Source organism: Chelonoidis abingdonii, chromosome 4 (assembly GCF_003597395.2).
Source record: "Chelonoidis abingdonii isolate Lonesome George chromosome 4, CheloAbing_2.0, whole genome shotgun sequence".
Lineage (NCBI taxonomy): Eukaryota > Metazoa > Chordata > Testudines > Testudinidae > Chelonoidis > Chelonoidis abingdonii.
In genome coordinates, this window is record NC_133772.1 from 86,951,195 (window position 1) to 86,967,044 (window position 15,850).

The 15,850-nt window shown below is 40.8% G+C and overlaps 1 protein-coding gene across 6 annotated transcripts in view; it reads right to left on the minus strand.

The window, feature by feature from the left end:
• DPF3 (double PHD fingers 3) overlaps positions 1-15,850 on the minus strand; it is a 269,649-nt gene that overhangs the window by 81,553 nt on the left and 172,246 nt on the right. For all 6 annotated transcript variants that reach the window (XR_012655786.1, XM_075065418.1, XM_075065416.1 and 3 more), the window contains 2 exons: positions 8,520-8,647; positions 3,098-3,193 (listed from right to left, as the gene is read on the minus strand). Coding sequence is in view for 5 of the 6 variants with exons in the window: in XM_075065418.1 (XP_074921519.1) it covers positions 3,098-3,193; positions 8,520-8,647 (224 nt within the window). In the remaining variant the exon portion in view is untranslated. The remainder of the gene's footprint in view (positions 1-3,097; positions 3,194-8,519; positions 8,648-15,850) is intronic.

Consider the following 15,850-nt stretch of genomic DNA (forward strand, 5'->3'; position numbering starts at 1 on the left):
CTAACTACAAATACAATCTTTAAGGAAGCTGATGTGCATGCAGGAGGCAAGATTTGTAAAAATAAATTAAAGGATGTGTCTACCCTGAAAAGTGATTCTGTAACAACTGCTTTATGCGATCCATGTTCATTGTCTCTCAGTGATTCAATGTCAGTTTCAGTGCTCAGTTTACAAATAAAAGATTTTTTTTCCTGACTGCCAGCTCTGCAAACTCACCCGAGGCTCTGAGAAGAAGCCTGGGTTCTTTCCTTCTCTCACAGCCCAAGCCAAATCAGGCCCTTAGGGACACCTATGCAACCTTATTTTCTTCTGTGGGTTAGCACAGGTGTAACTGATTGGACCTTAAACAATTCTGTTGACTGACAGACTATAATCCAATCCCCAGGCTAGGGGCATTGGTTCTGTATGGCTATGAGGAATAAAAGAGCAATAAAGACTTATTTTTGTCACTTGTTAGCAGTATAACTGAAGACACACAGGGAGCAGATCTGTAGAGTAAGGTGGTGTCATTTTAATATAGTCACTTTTCAGAGTAGAATGGCAATTTAAGATCCATCGCTTAGCATTTCACAGCCAGCTGTTTCTCTTCTAACTGTTCTTTACAGAAATACAAGAGCAAAGCATTCATGACACGACCACATATACTCTTTTTCATAAATCGAACATGGGGAGATTTTCAGATCAAGTCAGTGTCTTTCAATAGGGTGTGACTCCTAAACCCCTTTGGCATTTTTGAAAATGTCCCTCCCCCCAGTAAGTACTTGAAGAGCCCTTTACTGTACATGTGCAGCTGCATTGCTTTTATATTTTTCAACAAACTTCATGTCCCAGCTCCTTCCACATTTTCTCCATCCAACAAAGATTCTAAAAATCTTTCTCTGCGTGAATCCATCTCCTTGGCCTTCAGTCTCTTTACTAGCACTTCCATTATTTCAGACCTAGCCTTAGGGGGCCAGAAAACCAGGCAGTCACCCCAGGGGCACAAAACTGAATGCCACGTTCATGCTGTCAAAGCTTCAATCTGTTGGATTCAGTCATCCACAGCTGCTTTCATTCTCCTGCCGGCATGCAGCAGGGACTAGGATACTTGATGTATGAAGCCTGGAAGCCTCAACAGAGCAAATTTGAAGCAGCTTAATGAAGCCAAACAGAGAGAGTAGCCAGAGGGACAGATGCAGGGTCCAGAATTAAAAATAAAATCATGCTGTAGGAAAAGAAAGGGACACACAGAATTTGGAATATTCAGAGCAATAATTCTGCTGCATTAATCCTGTGTCAATGCCTTCAGTCCTCATTTATTCTCCAAATGCCAAAAGGTTTATGGGCAAAACTTTGCAGAATCTAGTTTCCTTCAGGATGTCCTCCCCTGTAGTCTACCATCCTTTAACAATACCCCATCCCTCCTTTCTAGGCAATAAAGTGTAGTCCTTTCTCGGGTTCAGCTTTCAAGTCTTCTCAGTTTTGACCCCTTTGTCCTAGTTCCTACTTCAGGTTGGACATTTCATGAGAAGCAGGGCATTTCAACGGCAGACTTCAGTGAAGCTATACCAGTTTAAACCAGCTGAGGAGCTGGCTCTACATTTTAAAGTATTAATTCTGCTTTGGTTCAACATGCTGACTTCATTCAATTAAAAGTTTATGGCATTTGGTGCTCTTTCTCTGCTCTGCACTCTCATCACTGTGAGAAGTGAAGGTCACCAGCAGAGTAGGAGTCACTAGCAGGGCAAGAGATTATATTGTGGCTGGTTGCACTGAGCCCACGCTTAATAAGGGGCTTTAGAGCAGACAGCAATGAGCAGAAAGATATAAATATATGCTTCCAGGTGAATGAGAAGAATAATTAAATGCCCCAACTCCCCCCCCGCCCCGATTATTTTATTTATAATGGAAAAGCTAAAAACAATTAGTATTGTTTTCATATAGCTTCCTGGAGAGGGGAGTACAGCAATGCATGTAACAAAAACGTCAGGGCACTGTTTGAACAAGTTGAAGATGCATGGAAATGAATGCCAGGAAATACTATTCTCCTTGCACAACCTGAATATCTTCTTCGCTATCCATTTGGTCCTTCACTTCCAAAGACAGCCACGCCCAAATTCCGTGATAGGAAGTTTATTAGGAAAGGCCCATGTAGCTGAAGTATTAGTCATAGCTATAGTTAAGGTTGTATTCTAATCCCTGGTTTTGGTTACTAGTTCATATCGTTTTCTGAAACTCACACTTTTCTGGCTCTGTTTAAGGCTAAATTTTAGAAAATATTAAAGAAAGATTCAGTCAAGCTGTTCAGCCATTTTTGATAATGAAGAGAGTGAAAAAATACACTTCTCCAATTATTTAAAAAAATATATTTTAATCTTTATTTAAATAGTCTTAGCACAAAAGTGAACAAGAGCAAGAAGCTGAAATAATGAAACATCAGAGGGTTTGCATAAGCACGTTATGAGTGAGGTTTCAAACAGCTCTTAATTTTTTAATTTTATTTTTATCTGTTTTTTATCTCAAAATATCCAGCAAGCACACCAAAAGGCATGTTCAGAGATGATGTGCCCTTGCAGCTCCCACTACAGTCAATGACAGATGTAAGTGCCAAGCACCTCTGAGAATCATGTTCACTTTCATTTAGAGGGCTAGCTTTAGGGATCTACATTTGAAAATTTTGACTCCATGTTTTAAAACTGTAACATTGTTACTTAGCTGATTTACTGCTGGTTCTGTGAGAGGACATGATAGGAAACTATGGGGATGTTGTCTCCTGAGAGTGAAATCAAGCCTTATTTAAATTAAGGGGAATTTTGACATTGATTTCTATTGTGCAAGGATTTCACCCTTAGAGTGCTACTAAAAACTTTCACTGCTGACTTTATCTTTGAAGAACATAGGGAAATGTATTTAAATAGTTAAACAAAAAAAACCAGAAAATCAAAGATGACTTTGTTTTGGCTTTTGTGTGTGTGTGTGTGTGTGTGTGTGTGTGTGTGTGTGTGTGTGTGTGTGTGTGTGTGTGTGAGAGAGAGAGAGAGAGAGAGAGAGAGAGAGAGAGAATGTGAGACTAGGGGTTTGCTTCCCTTCTTTCCTCTCCCAAAGATTCCCAACCTACCCGTCCTCTGGGCCTGTTCTTTCGTTTTGGAATATCTTCTTCTAATTCCTCTTCCTCATTCACTTCATCAGCATTTTCATCATTTTCCAAAACTCTCTATAGGGAAAAAATAAACAATCATTTTTATAAGAAAACACTATTGTTTGCTAGAAGACACACAAGGTCAATTATTATTGACAATTGAGATTGTGATAATGCCCAAAATGTGCTCTTCAAACACAAAGAGAGATACAGTCCCTGTCCCAAAGAGATTTCAGAGGTGAAGACAGACAAAAGTGGATACAACATGCAAACAAGAGGTCTAAATAGATTATTAAAATTACAAGTGTACTAATTCTCTAATGACAGAATCATATCCAAGCATCCCCAATTCCTTCCAGTCAACACCCTCAAAAGTTAGAACAGGGGTAGGCAACTTATGGCATGAGCGCCAAAGGTGGCACACGAGCTGATTTTCAATGGCAATCACACTGCCCGTGTCCTGGTCACCGGTCCAGGGGCTCTGCATTTTAATTTAATTTTAAATGAAGCTTCTTAAACATGTTAAATACCTTATTTGCTTTACATACAACAATAGTTTAGTTATATATTATAGACTTATAGAAAGAGACCTTCTAAAAACGTTAAAATGTATTACTGGCATGCAAAACCTTAAATTAGAGTGGATAAATGAAGACTCGGTACACCACTTCTGAAAGGCTGCCGACCTCTGAGTTAGAGAATTCCTCCCTCACTCACCTTCATTTTCTCAGGGAAATGGGTCCTGAGAAATACCAGTCTGAAGGCTGACATCCCAGGACCCTAGCAAGACACAGTCTATGGGGGTGTGAGTGAGGTTGTGGAGTTCCTTTTCAGAAATTAACTCTTAGAAGCTGTAAATCAACATTTCTTTCCCTTGTAGTCTACAATTTTTCCCGTTTAGTGAAACATTCATTTTCTGCATTTCTAATGGCCCTTGAAATTAATATCCTTTTGGGCTATCAGTACCGTAAGTAGCTATACAGCTCTGGAAATAAGGGGTCCTGATTCTAAAGAGTGCTGAGCAAATGTAGTTCCCACTGAAGTCAATGGGAGAAGCAGTTGCTCATCATCTTGAAGAATTGTACCTGGGATTTGTTAATTTTTTCTGTTTTTGAGAATTCCATGCTTGGGGAAAGGTGTCCCATTTGGTAGCTCTGGAAGCATCCACAAAGCAGATATAGCACAGGCAGTGACAGTGCAAGCTTCCCCCCAATACTGATTTGGAGCAAACTCCTGCTGCCATGAAAGGTTTATTCAATCTTCATAACCCACTGAGTCCTTAACATCTCTGCTAAGAGAGCAAACAAGGGTCCACCCAGTGTCAGTCATGATGTGGGTGCCTATTCTTTAGGAGCTGGTCTGAAACCCTCGCTCCAGTCAGGCAGGCCACCACTAAGTCTTGAGATGGCAACATCATTGAGCCATGAAATGGATTCAAACCACTGAGTTAGAGGTGATGGAAAGGATTTGTAATCTGTTACCAAATTCTGACCTATCCAGTCTCCCAGATCATTATTAGTTAAAAGCTGCTACAAAGCCAGCAGAGGGAGAATAGGAACAGAATACATTAGTTTTGAGCCTTGTGGACCTTAGGCATTGACTGTTGGGGGTGCTGGGAGAGAATACACAGAGAGATTTCACTGACAAGCGATTTAGAATCTGGAGGAACACCTGCACCACATTATTATAATCTTATCCATTTAAATTTTTGAGCCAAGATATTGGACAGTATCTGTCACAGTTTCAGGGCTATTGCACCTTTATTCCCCCTCCCTGGTCCACCAAGGGCACTACTTCTATGGTTCCGGCTCCCAGCCATCACTTCTCTTGGGTAGAGACCTGTATCTTACTCACTCCCGTGTTGCCCACAGTTATATGTTACCACATAACTCTTTCTAAGCAAGCACATTTATTCTTAAGTGAAAGCATTACAGAGAAACATATTAAAAACAAAAGAACCTGCACGCATGCTAAAAAACTTACCAGAGATCACCCCTCAACTCTAACAAGGGCTCTGCTAGGTGTCAGTCCTTCAAAACCCACAACTGGGTTTTCCCCATGGTTACAAGTTCATAATTGTATCAGATTCAGAACCAGAACCCAGGCAGAGCAGTTCAGCTGTTTCTTTATACAGCCTGGGCCTTTGCTCTCCAGTCTCCGAGACCAGATAATTAGCAATCATCCTTCTTCAGGGCATAGCTTCAAAAGACTGGTTTTTTGCATAACCAGAACTGGGGAATTGACCTTAAGCTCTCCTTAGGCATCACCCAGGAAATCCACTTCACAGTTACTATCCCAAAAGTCCTTTTTTGCTTGCACATTTTCAGTACAGTCCTTTGAACTCCCAGGCTTCACAATAATACACAAACTTTGCATTTAATATAATGGACACCAAAGATACTTAAACTTAATTTTAAAATGTCTCCTAAAGATATGCAAGAAATTGCTATATCTGTCATGGTGTCTCTTAAAAAAGTTTAAATAATTTGTAGAATTTGGTGGGAAGTCTAATATTTGTAGGGTTTGGGATTTAAGTTTCTCTCTTTTTTTTTTTTAACGCCTCAGAGGGCCATTTATGGGATCAAAACTATTGTGAGTCCTGGTCTTCTCCCATAATTTTAGTTCCTGGAAGGGGGAAACATTAAGTGACTGCCATCATCACTTACAATTATTCTTTCAAAATTCACACAGTTACATACATTGGTAGGGGCGACTTCATACTTTTAAAGTCCAGGGGACGACTAAAGAATTTTTGTTCCTGAAGAGATAAATGTTATGTAAAAAAATTGGAAAACTGTTTATAACATCTTCCATTTTCACAGTGCCTTTCAACCCTAGCAACTCCATTCTTCACCAGCAACACTATACAACAGTGTTAAGGAGGGATCGTGTAGAATAGTTTCTCCAGTTGAAAATGCAGGGCAAACTTAAAGTAGGTAGACCAATTAACTGCATGTAGAATGGCCAGGATGCCAGGTAATGCTTCTAATTTTTGTGGAAAATGCCAGGTCAACTTTTAATGACTGATCAGAGACTGGTTTAAACCTATTCCAAAAGATGATGCCATTTTCACCTCACTTGAGGCATTGGTTCAACAGTGATCTCACCTGGGGCCAAATCTCAATTCATGTAAATAGCAGAAGAACATCTGGCCCTTAGTGACTGCACCTATTTAAGAGGGGCAATCCGTATACTTTTTTAGCAAATATCTATTATTTTCCTACTCTGTCCTTCCAAATCACTCTTCCAGTTCACCATATTTCAATGCAGGTAAGCAATGAATCCCTGCTTTTCTCCCAAGCCACATTAAGGGATAGTGTGAAAGTTTACTCTCAACCCATAGTTAAGGGCAGTTCCTAGCTGGGATCAAGGACGGAATTATGACTCTGTCCACCGTCTCACACCTGCATGGGAGGAGGAGGAGTAGCAGCCCCACACAGACTGCTTCCTCCTGGACCTTCCCAAGCTAGACTAGCAGAATGTGTAGCCTACGCAGAGGAGTAAGAGGGAGCTTTGCACGACATATATTCTATCCTCCCCTTATACCTTTGCATGGGCACAAAGAACTAATGATGATCTTGTCCTCCAATTGTCCAACCATCCCTACCACCTGCTGAAAGTGAGCTATGGTTAAAGTACTTGTTGTGCAGACTGAATCCAACAAAGCTGCACTTGCACAGGAAACAGCAGCCAGGAAAGCCTCTCACATCAGCTCCATGATGAAACCGGCATCCATAAGACAGGTCACAGCTCAGAGAGTACAGCTGAAGGCTCCTTGTACAGACACTTCTCCCCTCCCCACTTTGTAATGCAGTGATGCCAAGACTGCTGTCAATTCCGCTGTCTCTGAAGTCTCTTTCCTCAGGCTGATGCCGGGGAAAACTTGGGAGCTCAGATTGCACAGCAGCATCCAAAGGCACTCATAAGGATGCTGCACCATGACTTCTTGTGCTCTTGGAAGCTGCTGTAATAGAGTCTTTAGGGCTTTGAGTTTATTAGAATCAGAAAGGGAGAGGCAAAGGAGGGTTTTCGCATAGACCTCATTGTGAACATGGAATGCTTCCCCTTTGGCAATTTTCCATCCCACAGAAAAGAAGATTCTTATTTAAAGGGTGTAAAACAGGTTAAAAATCCCTACCTATATTTTGGATGCACCAAGGTGTAGAGCATCTGTCTTTTGAAAAATCAGGTCCCTTTATTGTGCCCCAAGCTGGGCACTCCAAAACTGAGGCTTACAAAATCACAAGTCACATTTGCAAATGTAGACATGTATATGTACAATGTTTCCTTACATGTGTCACTAGTAGCTCTACTCCTGCAGCCTTTACATAGGTGATATTTCAGTGGGGCTGCTCGCAAGCATAAGGGCTGCAGGATTGGACACCAGAGCTATGCAGATTTGATGCTCATGATTTTCAGTTTTGATCTCTGTTGGGCCACATACTGGAGTTTTCCTTCAGCTTTCAGGAACGAATCCCAACATTTGAATCTCAGCCAAAATCACCAAGTTTTGCTGGCTTCATTTGAGTTACACTAGAAATCATAGATCAGTGTAAATTAATTCAGAACGCTGCCTTCAGCTCATTCAAAATTTGCCTCTACTTCCCTGAAAGGTTTGCAAACCTCAACAAAACTGGCCAGAGTCAAAGATTTCATTTTGAATATTGCATACAACCCTTCCAGTAGTCCCTTAGATTAGCAGGATTTTAGCTATACCAGAGACCAGCAACTGGTTTTTACTTTTAATATTGGTAAATGATCAGAAGGCAATCCTTATTATTTAATATTTAAAGGGATAATGGCAAGATACAAATAAAGTTTTCCCTGCCTTTGTTACTAATAATAACTGGGATTATTAAAGATGGAAGAATTTTAAAAAACATTTATGCTATTTGCTTTCAGACATTCTGTTTGGACAAAGAAAACAGACTGACCAGTGCCACTTTTTTTTTTTAAATCAGTAGCTATGGGCCCAATTTAAGATCAAAATATGAACTCTCCCAAAGCTTGAGGCTGTTGAGTTCCAGTTTATGGTTTGGACTCATCTCTCTCCACAAGTCGCCGTAGCTGATCATCTCACAAGTACAATGCTGCCATGTTTGGGTTGCAAGCCACTAAGAACTTAGCAGGCAGTCCCAATTCTTGTGACACTTTTACTGGATAGTTATTCAACATTCTGAATTTATTTTGAGCATCACAACTTAGTGTCAGGGTTTCATGACATTCTGTGACACACGAGTATGATTTCACCATGCATTAATACAGCCTTCTGACACAAAGATACAAGTTGCAAAAGATACAAATGGTTTGGGTTTGGAGAATGAAAGGTAAAATCTTAAAGCCAGCCCTGCTGTCCCAGTATGGAGACATAAGTACAGCCAATATAAATGCTCTTTTTTACCTGGATTTCCTGTATAGTGTCTTCCTCTTTAGTATCTACTTTTTTCTCAATCCCTTCCCCGCGCAGCAAGGCTTCCAGTGTGGTTCCCTCTGATGTGAACCCATCCTTCTTCAAAGGCAGATCAACTTCTGAGAAACAAAACAAAGAGATTATGTCTATTGACTGTGCACGACTGCACAGCAGAGGGAACAAGAATATAGGTAGCAGGTTGCCTGGCTCTTAACCCTATTCCCATGCAAAAGAAGAAGGAGAAGTACTTTCCTAACCTCTAAACAGGAGATTCATTTCTAGCTTGCTGAAGGTCTAGGACCTTTTCAATTTGCTATGTTGGGTTGCAACAAAGGAAGGCTGGACATATCTTGTAGGGGAATAAAAACAAAAAACATTTTCTTTTACATGAACTCCCCATACTCCAAATGGGAAGAAAAGTTGCATAGCTTCCTAGAGCAGGTAGCTAAAAATATTAAGGTCTTCTCCCAAAAAGTAGGAAATGTGTATATATATATATATTTGGCACAGTTCACAACACTCAGTTGTATACAGGATCATTTTACATCAGGGGCCAAGAACCAGATATTCCCGTGGTAGGAAAGGGTGAAGAGAGAGATCATACAGTGGGAGATTGCTGAGAATTAATACAAATAATGAGGAGATGTGCAACCAAATATTGAACCCCACTTTTCTTATTGAGGCCCAGAGTCTACAACCCTTGCAGGGACTTCAATGGGACTACTTATAGTAGTAAATATTACTCGGTGTAAGGAAGGATTGCAGAACCGGCCCTTGTGAGGAGGACCCTAACTCTAGTTCTCCCACTGCCTGGAGCATGTGCCCGCATTAAAAAAACATGGTGATTAATGAGGAAGCTTGATGCCACATGGCACACAGATGAAAGAGCCGGCAGTATGCTACTTTTGGAGGGCTATCACTGGATTGTGAAACAAGTACCGCAGTCAGAAAAATATAGCATGGATGTTAAAATACATGCAGGGGAGAATTCCATCTCCTACTCCATTTACATAGGAGTTTGACTAGCATAATCCCACTGTAGCCTCTTTTTATGGGGCACCCTCATTGCCATGGCCACCCTTCTCAAGCTTCCTTCTCTTCCAGGATAGGTTCCTCTTTCCATGCGAATATGTTTGGGAAGAAACTAGGAACCACGGCTGATGTTTTACAAAAATCAGTATCTGCTGTCCAGGTTTCACTGCTATGTCCCAGTCTTTCATCTCACTGTGTACCCCTCATTTCATTGTTGTATCCACCTCCTATCTCCTGTCATATACTTAGACTGTAAGATCTTCAGAGCAGGGACTGTCTTTTTATTATGTGTTGGCACAGTGCCTAGCACACTGAAATTGTGACTCCCTAGGCACTACCACAATACAAATAATGAATTACTTCTAGGGGAACCATTTGCCCCTGGAGAATGGCAGCTGTCTGTCAGGGATCCCAAAGCCATGAAAAGATGTGGGGTTCCCTGAGCCAAAGTGGAGGATAAGGGATTTGCAAAGTACTCTCTCCAATTTATTGGAGAGAGGGGACATTAGCTAACTGCATGACCTACCCTCAACCAATAGACCACAGAATGTGGGTTGTACCACAGCAAAAACTATCCCACTCATTGAGAGGGAATCAGAGTACAAGCCAAGCAGAACCCCCAAACCTCAGCGGGGGGGAGGGGAAGGGTTGTCCAGAGGAAACTTTCCCAGAATGACTCTCAGAATGGAAGCTGGAATACTGAATTAACAACTTCTCATCAAAGGAAAGGCCAAGCTATTCCGTCGGGATTTCTGAGAATGGAGTTCTCAACCTGCTCCCATCACTGGACCACCTTCTACCAAGTTTCACTGCTTATGATGCAGGTTCCCTCCTGTGATGCTTGAGGTGTAAAAAGAGGGAAACTGATCCCTTAAATGTGGGAGAGGGGGTCAGCTTGAAATTCCCTGTATGAGTTTCTGGTCTCTCCCTCCTTCTCCTCTTCCTTATTCAATTAGTCCATGAAAGGTGAGTTAAATTTGGAGACTAAATTCAGATATTTCAGAGGGAAAGAGAGGGATTTTAGTCCTGATTCAAATGAGAATTTCAACACAGCCTTAACTATGGAGTCACTCAAGCACCTCTATAATCACATCTCCCTATGGTCTTGATTTGATTTCAATTTCTGTGCTGGGGTGCAAATGGGCATTAGTATTGTTTTTGGGACCTCATAGGACTGAAAACTGCAGCTGGTCATCAGACATTTTGCAAGTGAAGGTGAAGCTTCAAGCAAACTCAAGGGCATCAGTAACACACATGTCTTCATGCTGACAAGCTACATCTGTCTCTGGCTTCTGATACACTCAGCAAACAAACGCATTAGAACAGGGAATGGGGGAGGGAGTTAAACAAAACCCATATTAAATCTTAAACCAAGAACAGAAAGTGAGACCTGTATGTTACAGAGAAATTTAAAATTAAACCTAACATGGAAAATGCAGGGCTTTAACAGCAAGGAGGTCAGCTGCCTTCTAAAAACATACTTGTTTGTTATGGTCTTGCTACTTGCTACTGCAACTAATACACAGCCCTCCTACAGTACTTCCCATCTTAGGATCTCAGAGCACTTTTAAATTTTTAAACTTTCCATCCCCCTGCGAGGTAGGTATTATTACCCCCTTTACAAATGGGGAGACTGAAGCACAGAGAATTTAAATGACTTGTGTGAGAGCACATAGGGAGTGAGCAGAAGACATGGAAAAAGAACCCAAGATACCTGACTCCCAGTCCTGTGCACTAACTACTATACCACTGCTTTCTCCCCTCTTTTAGTACTTTCCTAGCTTCACATTTCAGGGCCATCTTAGCAGTCAAACTGTTCGGTGACTCAAGCAGGGAGCATATAGAGACAGTACGCAGGAGTTGGTCCACACTGGGGACAGGATGGTGGGGAGGAAATGAAGCCTCATATCATCCAACATTAACACCTTCATGATAAATGAGTTGACCTTAAAAAGAGCTCTGAAAGGAACTCAACTCAGTCCTTCTGGAAGATGGATAATCAGTATAACACAGCAGATGTACAGGGCCGGAGGGTGAAAGGATGGCTACAAAACAAGGATGAGGGAGAAACCTTTATAAAAGCACAGGTTGGACTGGGACTTCAACTGCTAATGTCTCAGTTTTCCAGTCCCCAGCTTGGTTACTCAGCCTGTGTGCTTGCACTACAAGGTATATTTTACTGTGGTTGTGGTGGAAAGCCTAGAGCTGAAAAACATGGCAAAATGCAGAGAATCACAAAAGAAAATTCCTTTCCTCATATCATTTTGTCCTTTCACACCCTTAAGAAAGTGTCCTATAGAGAATGTAATAGAAAGTGATCAGGCTTTTTTAACCCGCCTAGATAATATAATAGAGAATTACATTGCAGCTACAGAATTCTGAAAGAAGGTTCAAATCAACCTGTAGAAAAGATCTTATTCTCTGTTACATACTATCAGGTTTGTAGAACAATTTCTATTAAACCCTAATGGTTTCCTTCCTGTTAAATTCTACAGGAATTTTCAATAAACGTTGTCAAACTTCAGTTTAGCCCCTGTAACCCTACCCAAAGAGATACTGACAAGTAGATTTAGGCCCCAAATTTAGGTTTTGTGAGCAAAGTAAGAGCCTTACAAACACAGGTACTGAGATCTATCTAGTCCCATATCCTTTCTCTGACAATAGCCAGCACCAGATGCTTCAGAGGAAGGTGTAAGGACCCCATAGTAGACAGATATGGGATAATCTGCCCCCACATCAGCTGTCATCCTGATCTCTAATAGTTAACCCCTGAAATATGACATTTAATATCACTTCCAAAATATTTGTTATCATGACAACTCTGGATATTCTTGTTATCCATATAAATGTCCAGTCCCTTTTTTAATCTAGTTAACTTTTTGGCCTCAACACCCTCCAGTGACAGTGAGTTCCACAGTTTAATTACACCTGGTGTGAAAAATTATTGCCTTTTTATTGGTTTTAACTTTTCCACCTTTTATTTCATTCAGTGCCCATTTCCTCTTGTATTATGAGATAGAGAGAACAGAAGTTCCCTATACCAGTCATTATTTTATATACTTCTATCACATCCTCTCTTTATTTACCTCCTTTTTGTGGTAAACAATCTTTCCAATTCTCTTCATGTGAGAATTTTCCCATACCTCTTATTCTCATTGCTCTTCTCTGAACCCCCTCTCATTTTGCAATACCCTTTAGAGATGGATCAGTACTGCACACAGTATTTCAAATCAGGCTGCACAGCTGATTTATGTAAAGGCATGATAATAGTCTCCATATTATTCACATCTCATTCCTTATGCATCCTAACATCTTATTTGCTTTTTGACCACAGCTGCACACTGGGCAGAGGTCAGCTTTGAGCTGTCTACAATGATGTCCAGGTCCCTTTCCTGGGTTAATTTAGAACCCTATAAGGTGTACAAGTAGTTTAAATTTTTCACTCGAATGCGTTTTACTTGGCATTTATGGACACAGAATTGTATTTGTGATCATGTTACACATTCAACTAGCTTGTTTAGGTCCCTCTGAAGTTCCTCATAGGAATTGAAGAGGCTGGCCCATAACACCCCTTAAATTTTCGGTTTGCAGCAAAAGGAGAGGGGCACAGGTGCAGCCCAACAGACACGTAGCAAATATCTTCCACTCTCAGGCACATGGAGCGCATGCATACCCACAGTGGAATACACACAGGGACCATCAACCAAAAAAGAACTTTATGTCATCTACAATTTTGCAACCTTGCTACCCCATACAGCTGATATATTAAACAAGGCACCTAGTACAGAACCTTGAGGCACTCAGCTTGTAGCCTTTTGCCAGGATGAAAGTTGACCATTTAATCCTACTCTTAGCTTTCTCCTTCCTTGACAGTTTTTGATTGGTGACAATACTTTGCCTCTCACCCTGTAACTACTTAGCTTCTTTGGTAGCTGCTTATGCAGGATCTTCTCAAAGGCCTTTTGGAAGTCTAAATAAGTTGTTGAGTCTCTTTCTGTATCCGCCCTTATTTCCCAGGGCCTGGGTGTCTCAGCTGTACAAGCTTGGTGGTAATAACTCTCTTTAGGGACATTCCTGAGGTGGGGGTGCTTTATCAGCAGCAGAAAGTTCTTTTTTTCAATTTTAGTGATGAACTCCCTGAGTTTCATCCAAGGCTGGTTTAATATGGGAGGGGAGGTGATCGGGTCTCAAGCCTACATCAACCTCTTCCCTTTTTTCCATTACTTTACTACTTTCAAGAGATTAGAGAGGCATGATTTTCCTTTGCAGACACCATGCTGATTAGATCCTATCATATGTTGCATTATTGTATTTTTAATTATTGTTTCAACCAATTTGTCGAGTACAGATGTAAAGCTTACTGGTCTGTAGTTCTCTAGATAACCTTCTACTGAATATAGGTAACAATATTTGCTGCCCTCCAATCCTTTAGAGCAATAGCTATTTTTAATCATCAGTCTGCTCCAATGCTGCTTCTTCTGACATCTCAGTCTCTGAGAGTACCTCAGCTTTATTATCCCCCAAAGCTGCTACTAAAACTAATATGAATACAAGTTTTCATGTTTTTAAAATAGAAATTTCAATACACTTTATATATAAATCTCCTCACCATTGGAATTTCAAATGCAACAATACCTGGCTACTGCATGAGATATAGGAAGCAAACTTGACCAGTCTAGTTTCAATGTCAAAGCTAAATAATATACAAAAATACTTGTATATTTAAGTCTTTTTTCCGTTTTAATTAACTATGATATAACTGGTGATACAGATAAACATTGCACGCACACACAAACACACACACACAGAGATTATACGGTAATTTAAATTTCTGATTTTAACTCGACTGTGTCCCTTTCATAGTGATTAAAACAACATGGATATTTTTGTTTACTAGCTAAATGCAGCAACCTGTATAAGTATCAAGGTCCTTACACTTTGTCATAAACAGATAGTAGAAGTTAACAGAACCGAAGTACTTTATATCTCTTTTGACTGTAAAGGGTTAACAAGTTCAGTAAGCCTGGCTGTCACCTGACCAGAGGACCAATCAGGGGACAGGATACTTTCAAATCTTGAGGGGGGAATTTTCTGTGTCGCTGTTTAGAATTTGGTTGTTGTTCTTCTCTGGTTCTGAGATGACCAGAACGTGCACCAGGTTCTCTCCAGTCTCTCCGATACAGGCTTTTATTAAGTCAGAATATGATACTAAGGCAGTAAGCGAGTTAGACTTGATGTTTGTTTCTTTATTTCAAATGTGCATTTGGCGGAAGGAGTTAATTGTGTATTGGCTGGAAGGAAATTAATTGTGTATTTGGCTGGAAAGGATTTTAATTTGTACTTGTATACTTAGGCGGGAGGCGTATTCCAGCGTCTATACGGAGCTGAAAAACCCCTGTACCTAAGTCCATCTTAAATTTACAAAGATAAATTTACTGTTTTTATCTCCTTTAATTTAAAACCGCTTTTCTTTTTAAGAACCGATGTGTTTTTTATTTCTGTGTGAGACCCAGGGACTGGGTTCTGGATCCACGCAGGGAATTGGGGGAAGAAAGGACAGGAAGGGAGAGAAAGGTTAATTTTTTCTGTCTGGGTTAAGGATTACTTTCGCTCTCAGGGAGAGTCTTGGGCGGGGGAAAGAGAAGGGGGGAAGGAAGGTGAATTGGTCCTCTCTGTTGTTGTGATTCAGGGAGTTTGAATCCACCAGTAATCTTCCAGGGTACCCAGGGAGGGGAAGCCTGGGAGAAGGCCAACAGTGGGGAAAGGGTTTACTTTCCTTGTGTTAAGATCCAGAGATTGGTCTTGGGTTCCGGGCAAGGTTTTTAGGTGGGGAACAAGAGTGTACCAGGCGACGGAATTCCTGGCTGGTGGCAGCGCTACAAGTACTAAGCTGGTAATTGAGCTTAGAGGAATTCATGCTGGTACCCCATCTTTTGGACGCTAAGGTTCAGAGTGGGGAAATATACCATGACACACTTATTTAAACAGAATCTGAACAATTGTCCATGTCAACATCACTTCTGGGTCTGTTCATTAGTGGACTTGCTACTTCCAAGAGAAGCACATTAGTATAGGTCCTACAAAATGGAAGGAGGGGTTAAAATATCTGTTTTTATCAAAACAGCAATACATTCCACCCTTAAATATGCACAACTTAATTCACAATGAACTGGAGGCTAAACAACTTCACAGTGACTACTCAAAACACAAATTAAAAACAACCTTCCCTTTTTCTAGACAATGTAATGTATTTGCAGCAGAGAATCCTGTGGCACCTTATAGACTAACAG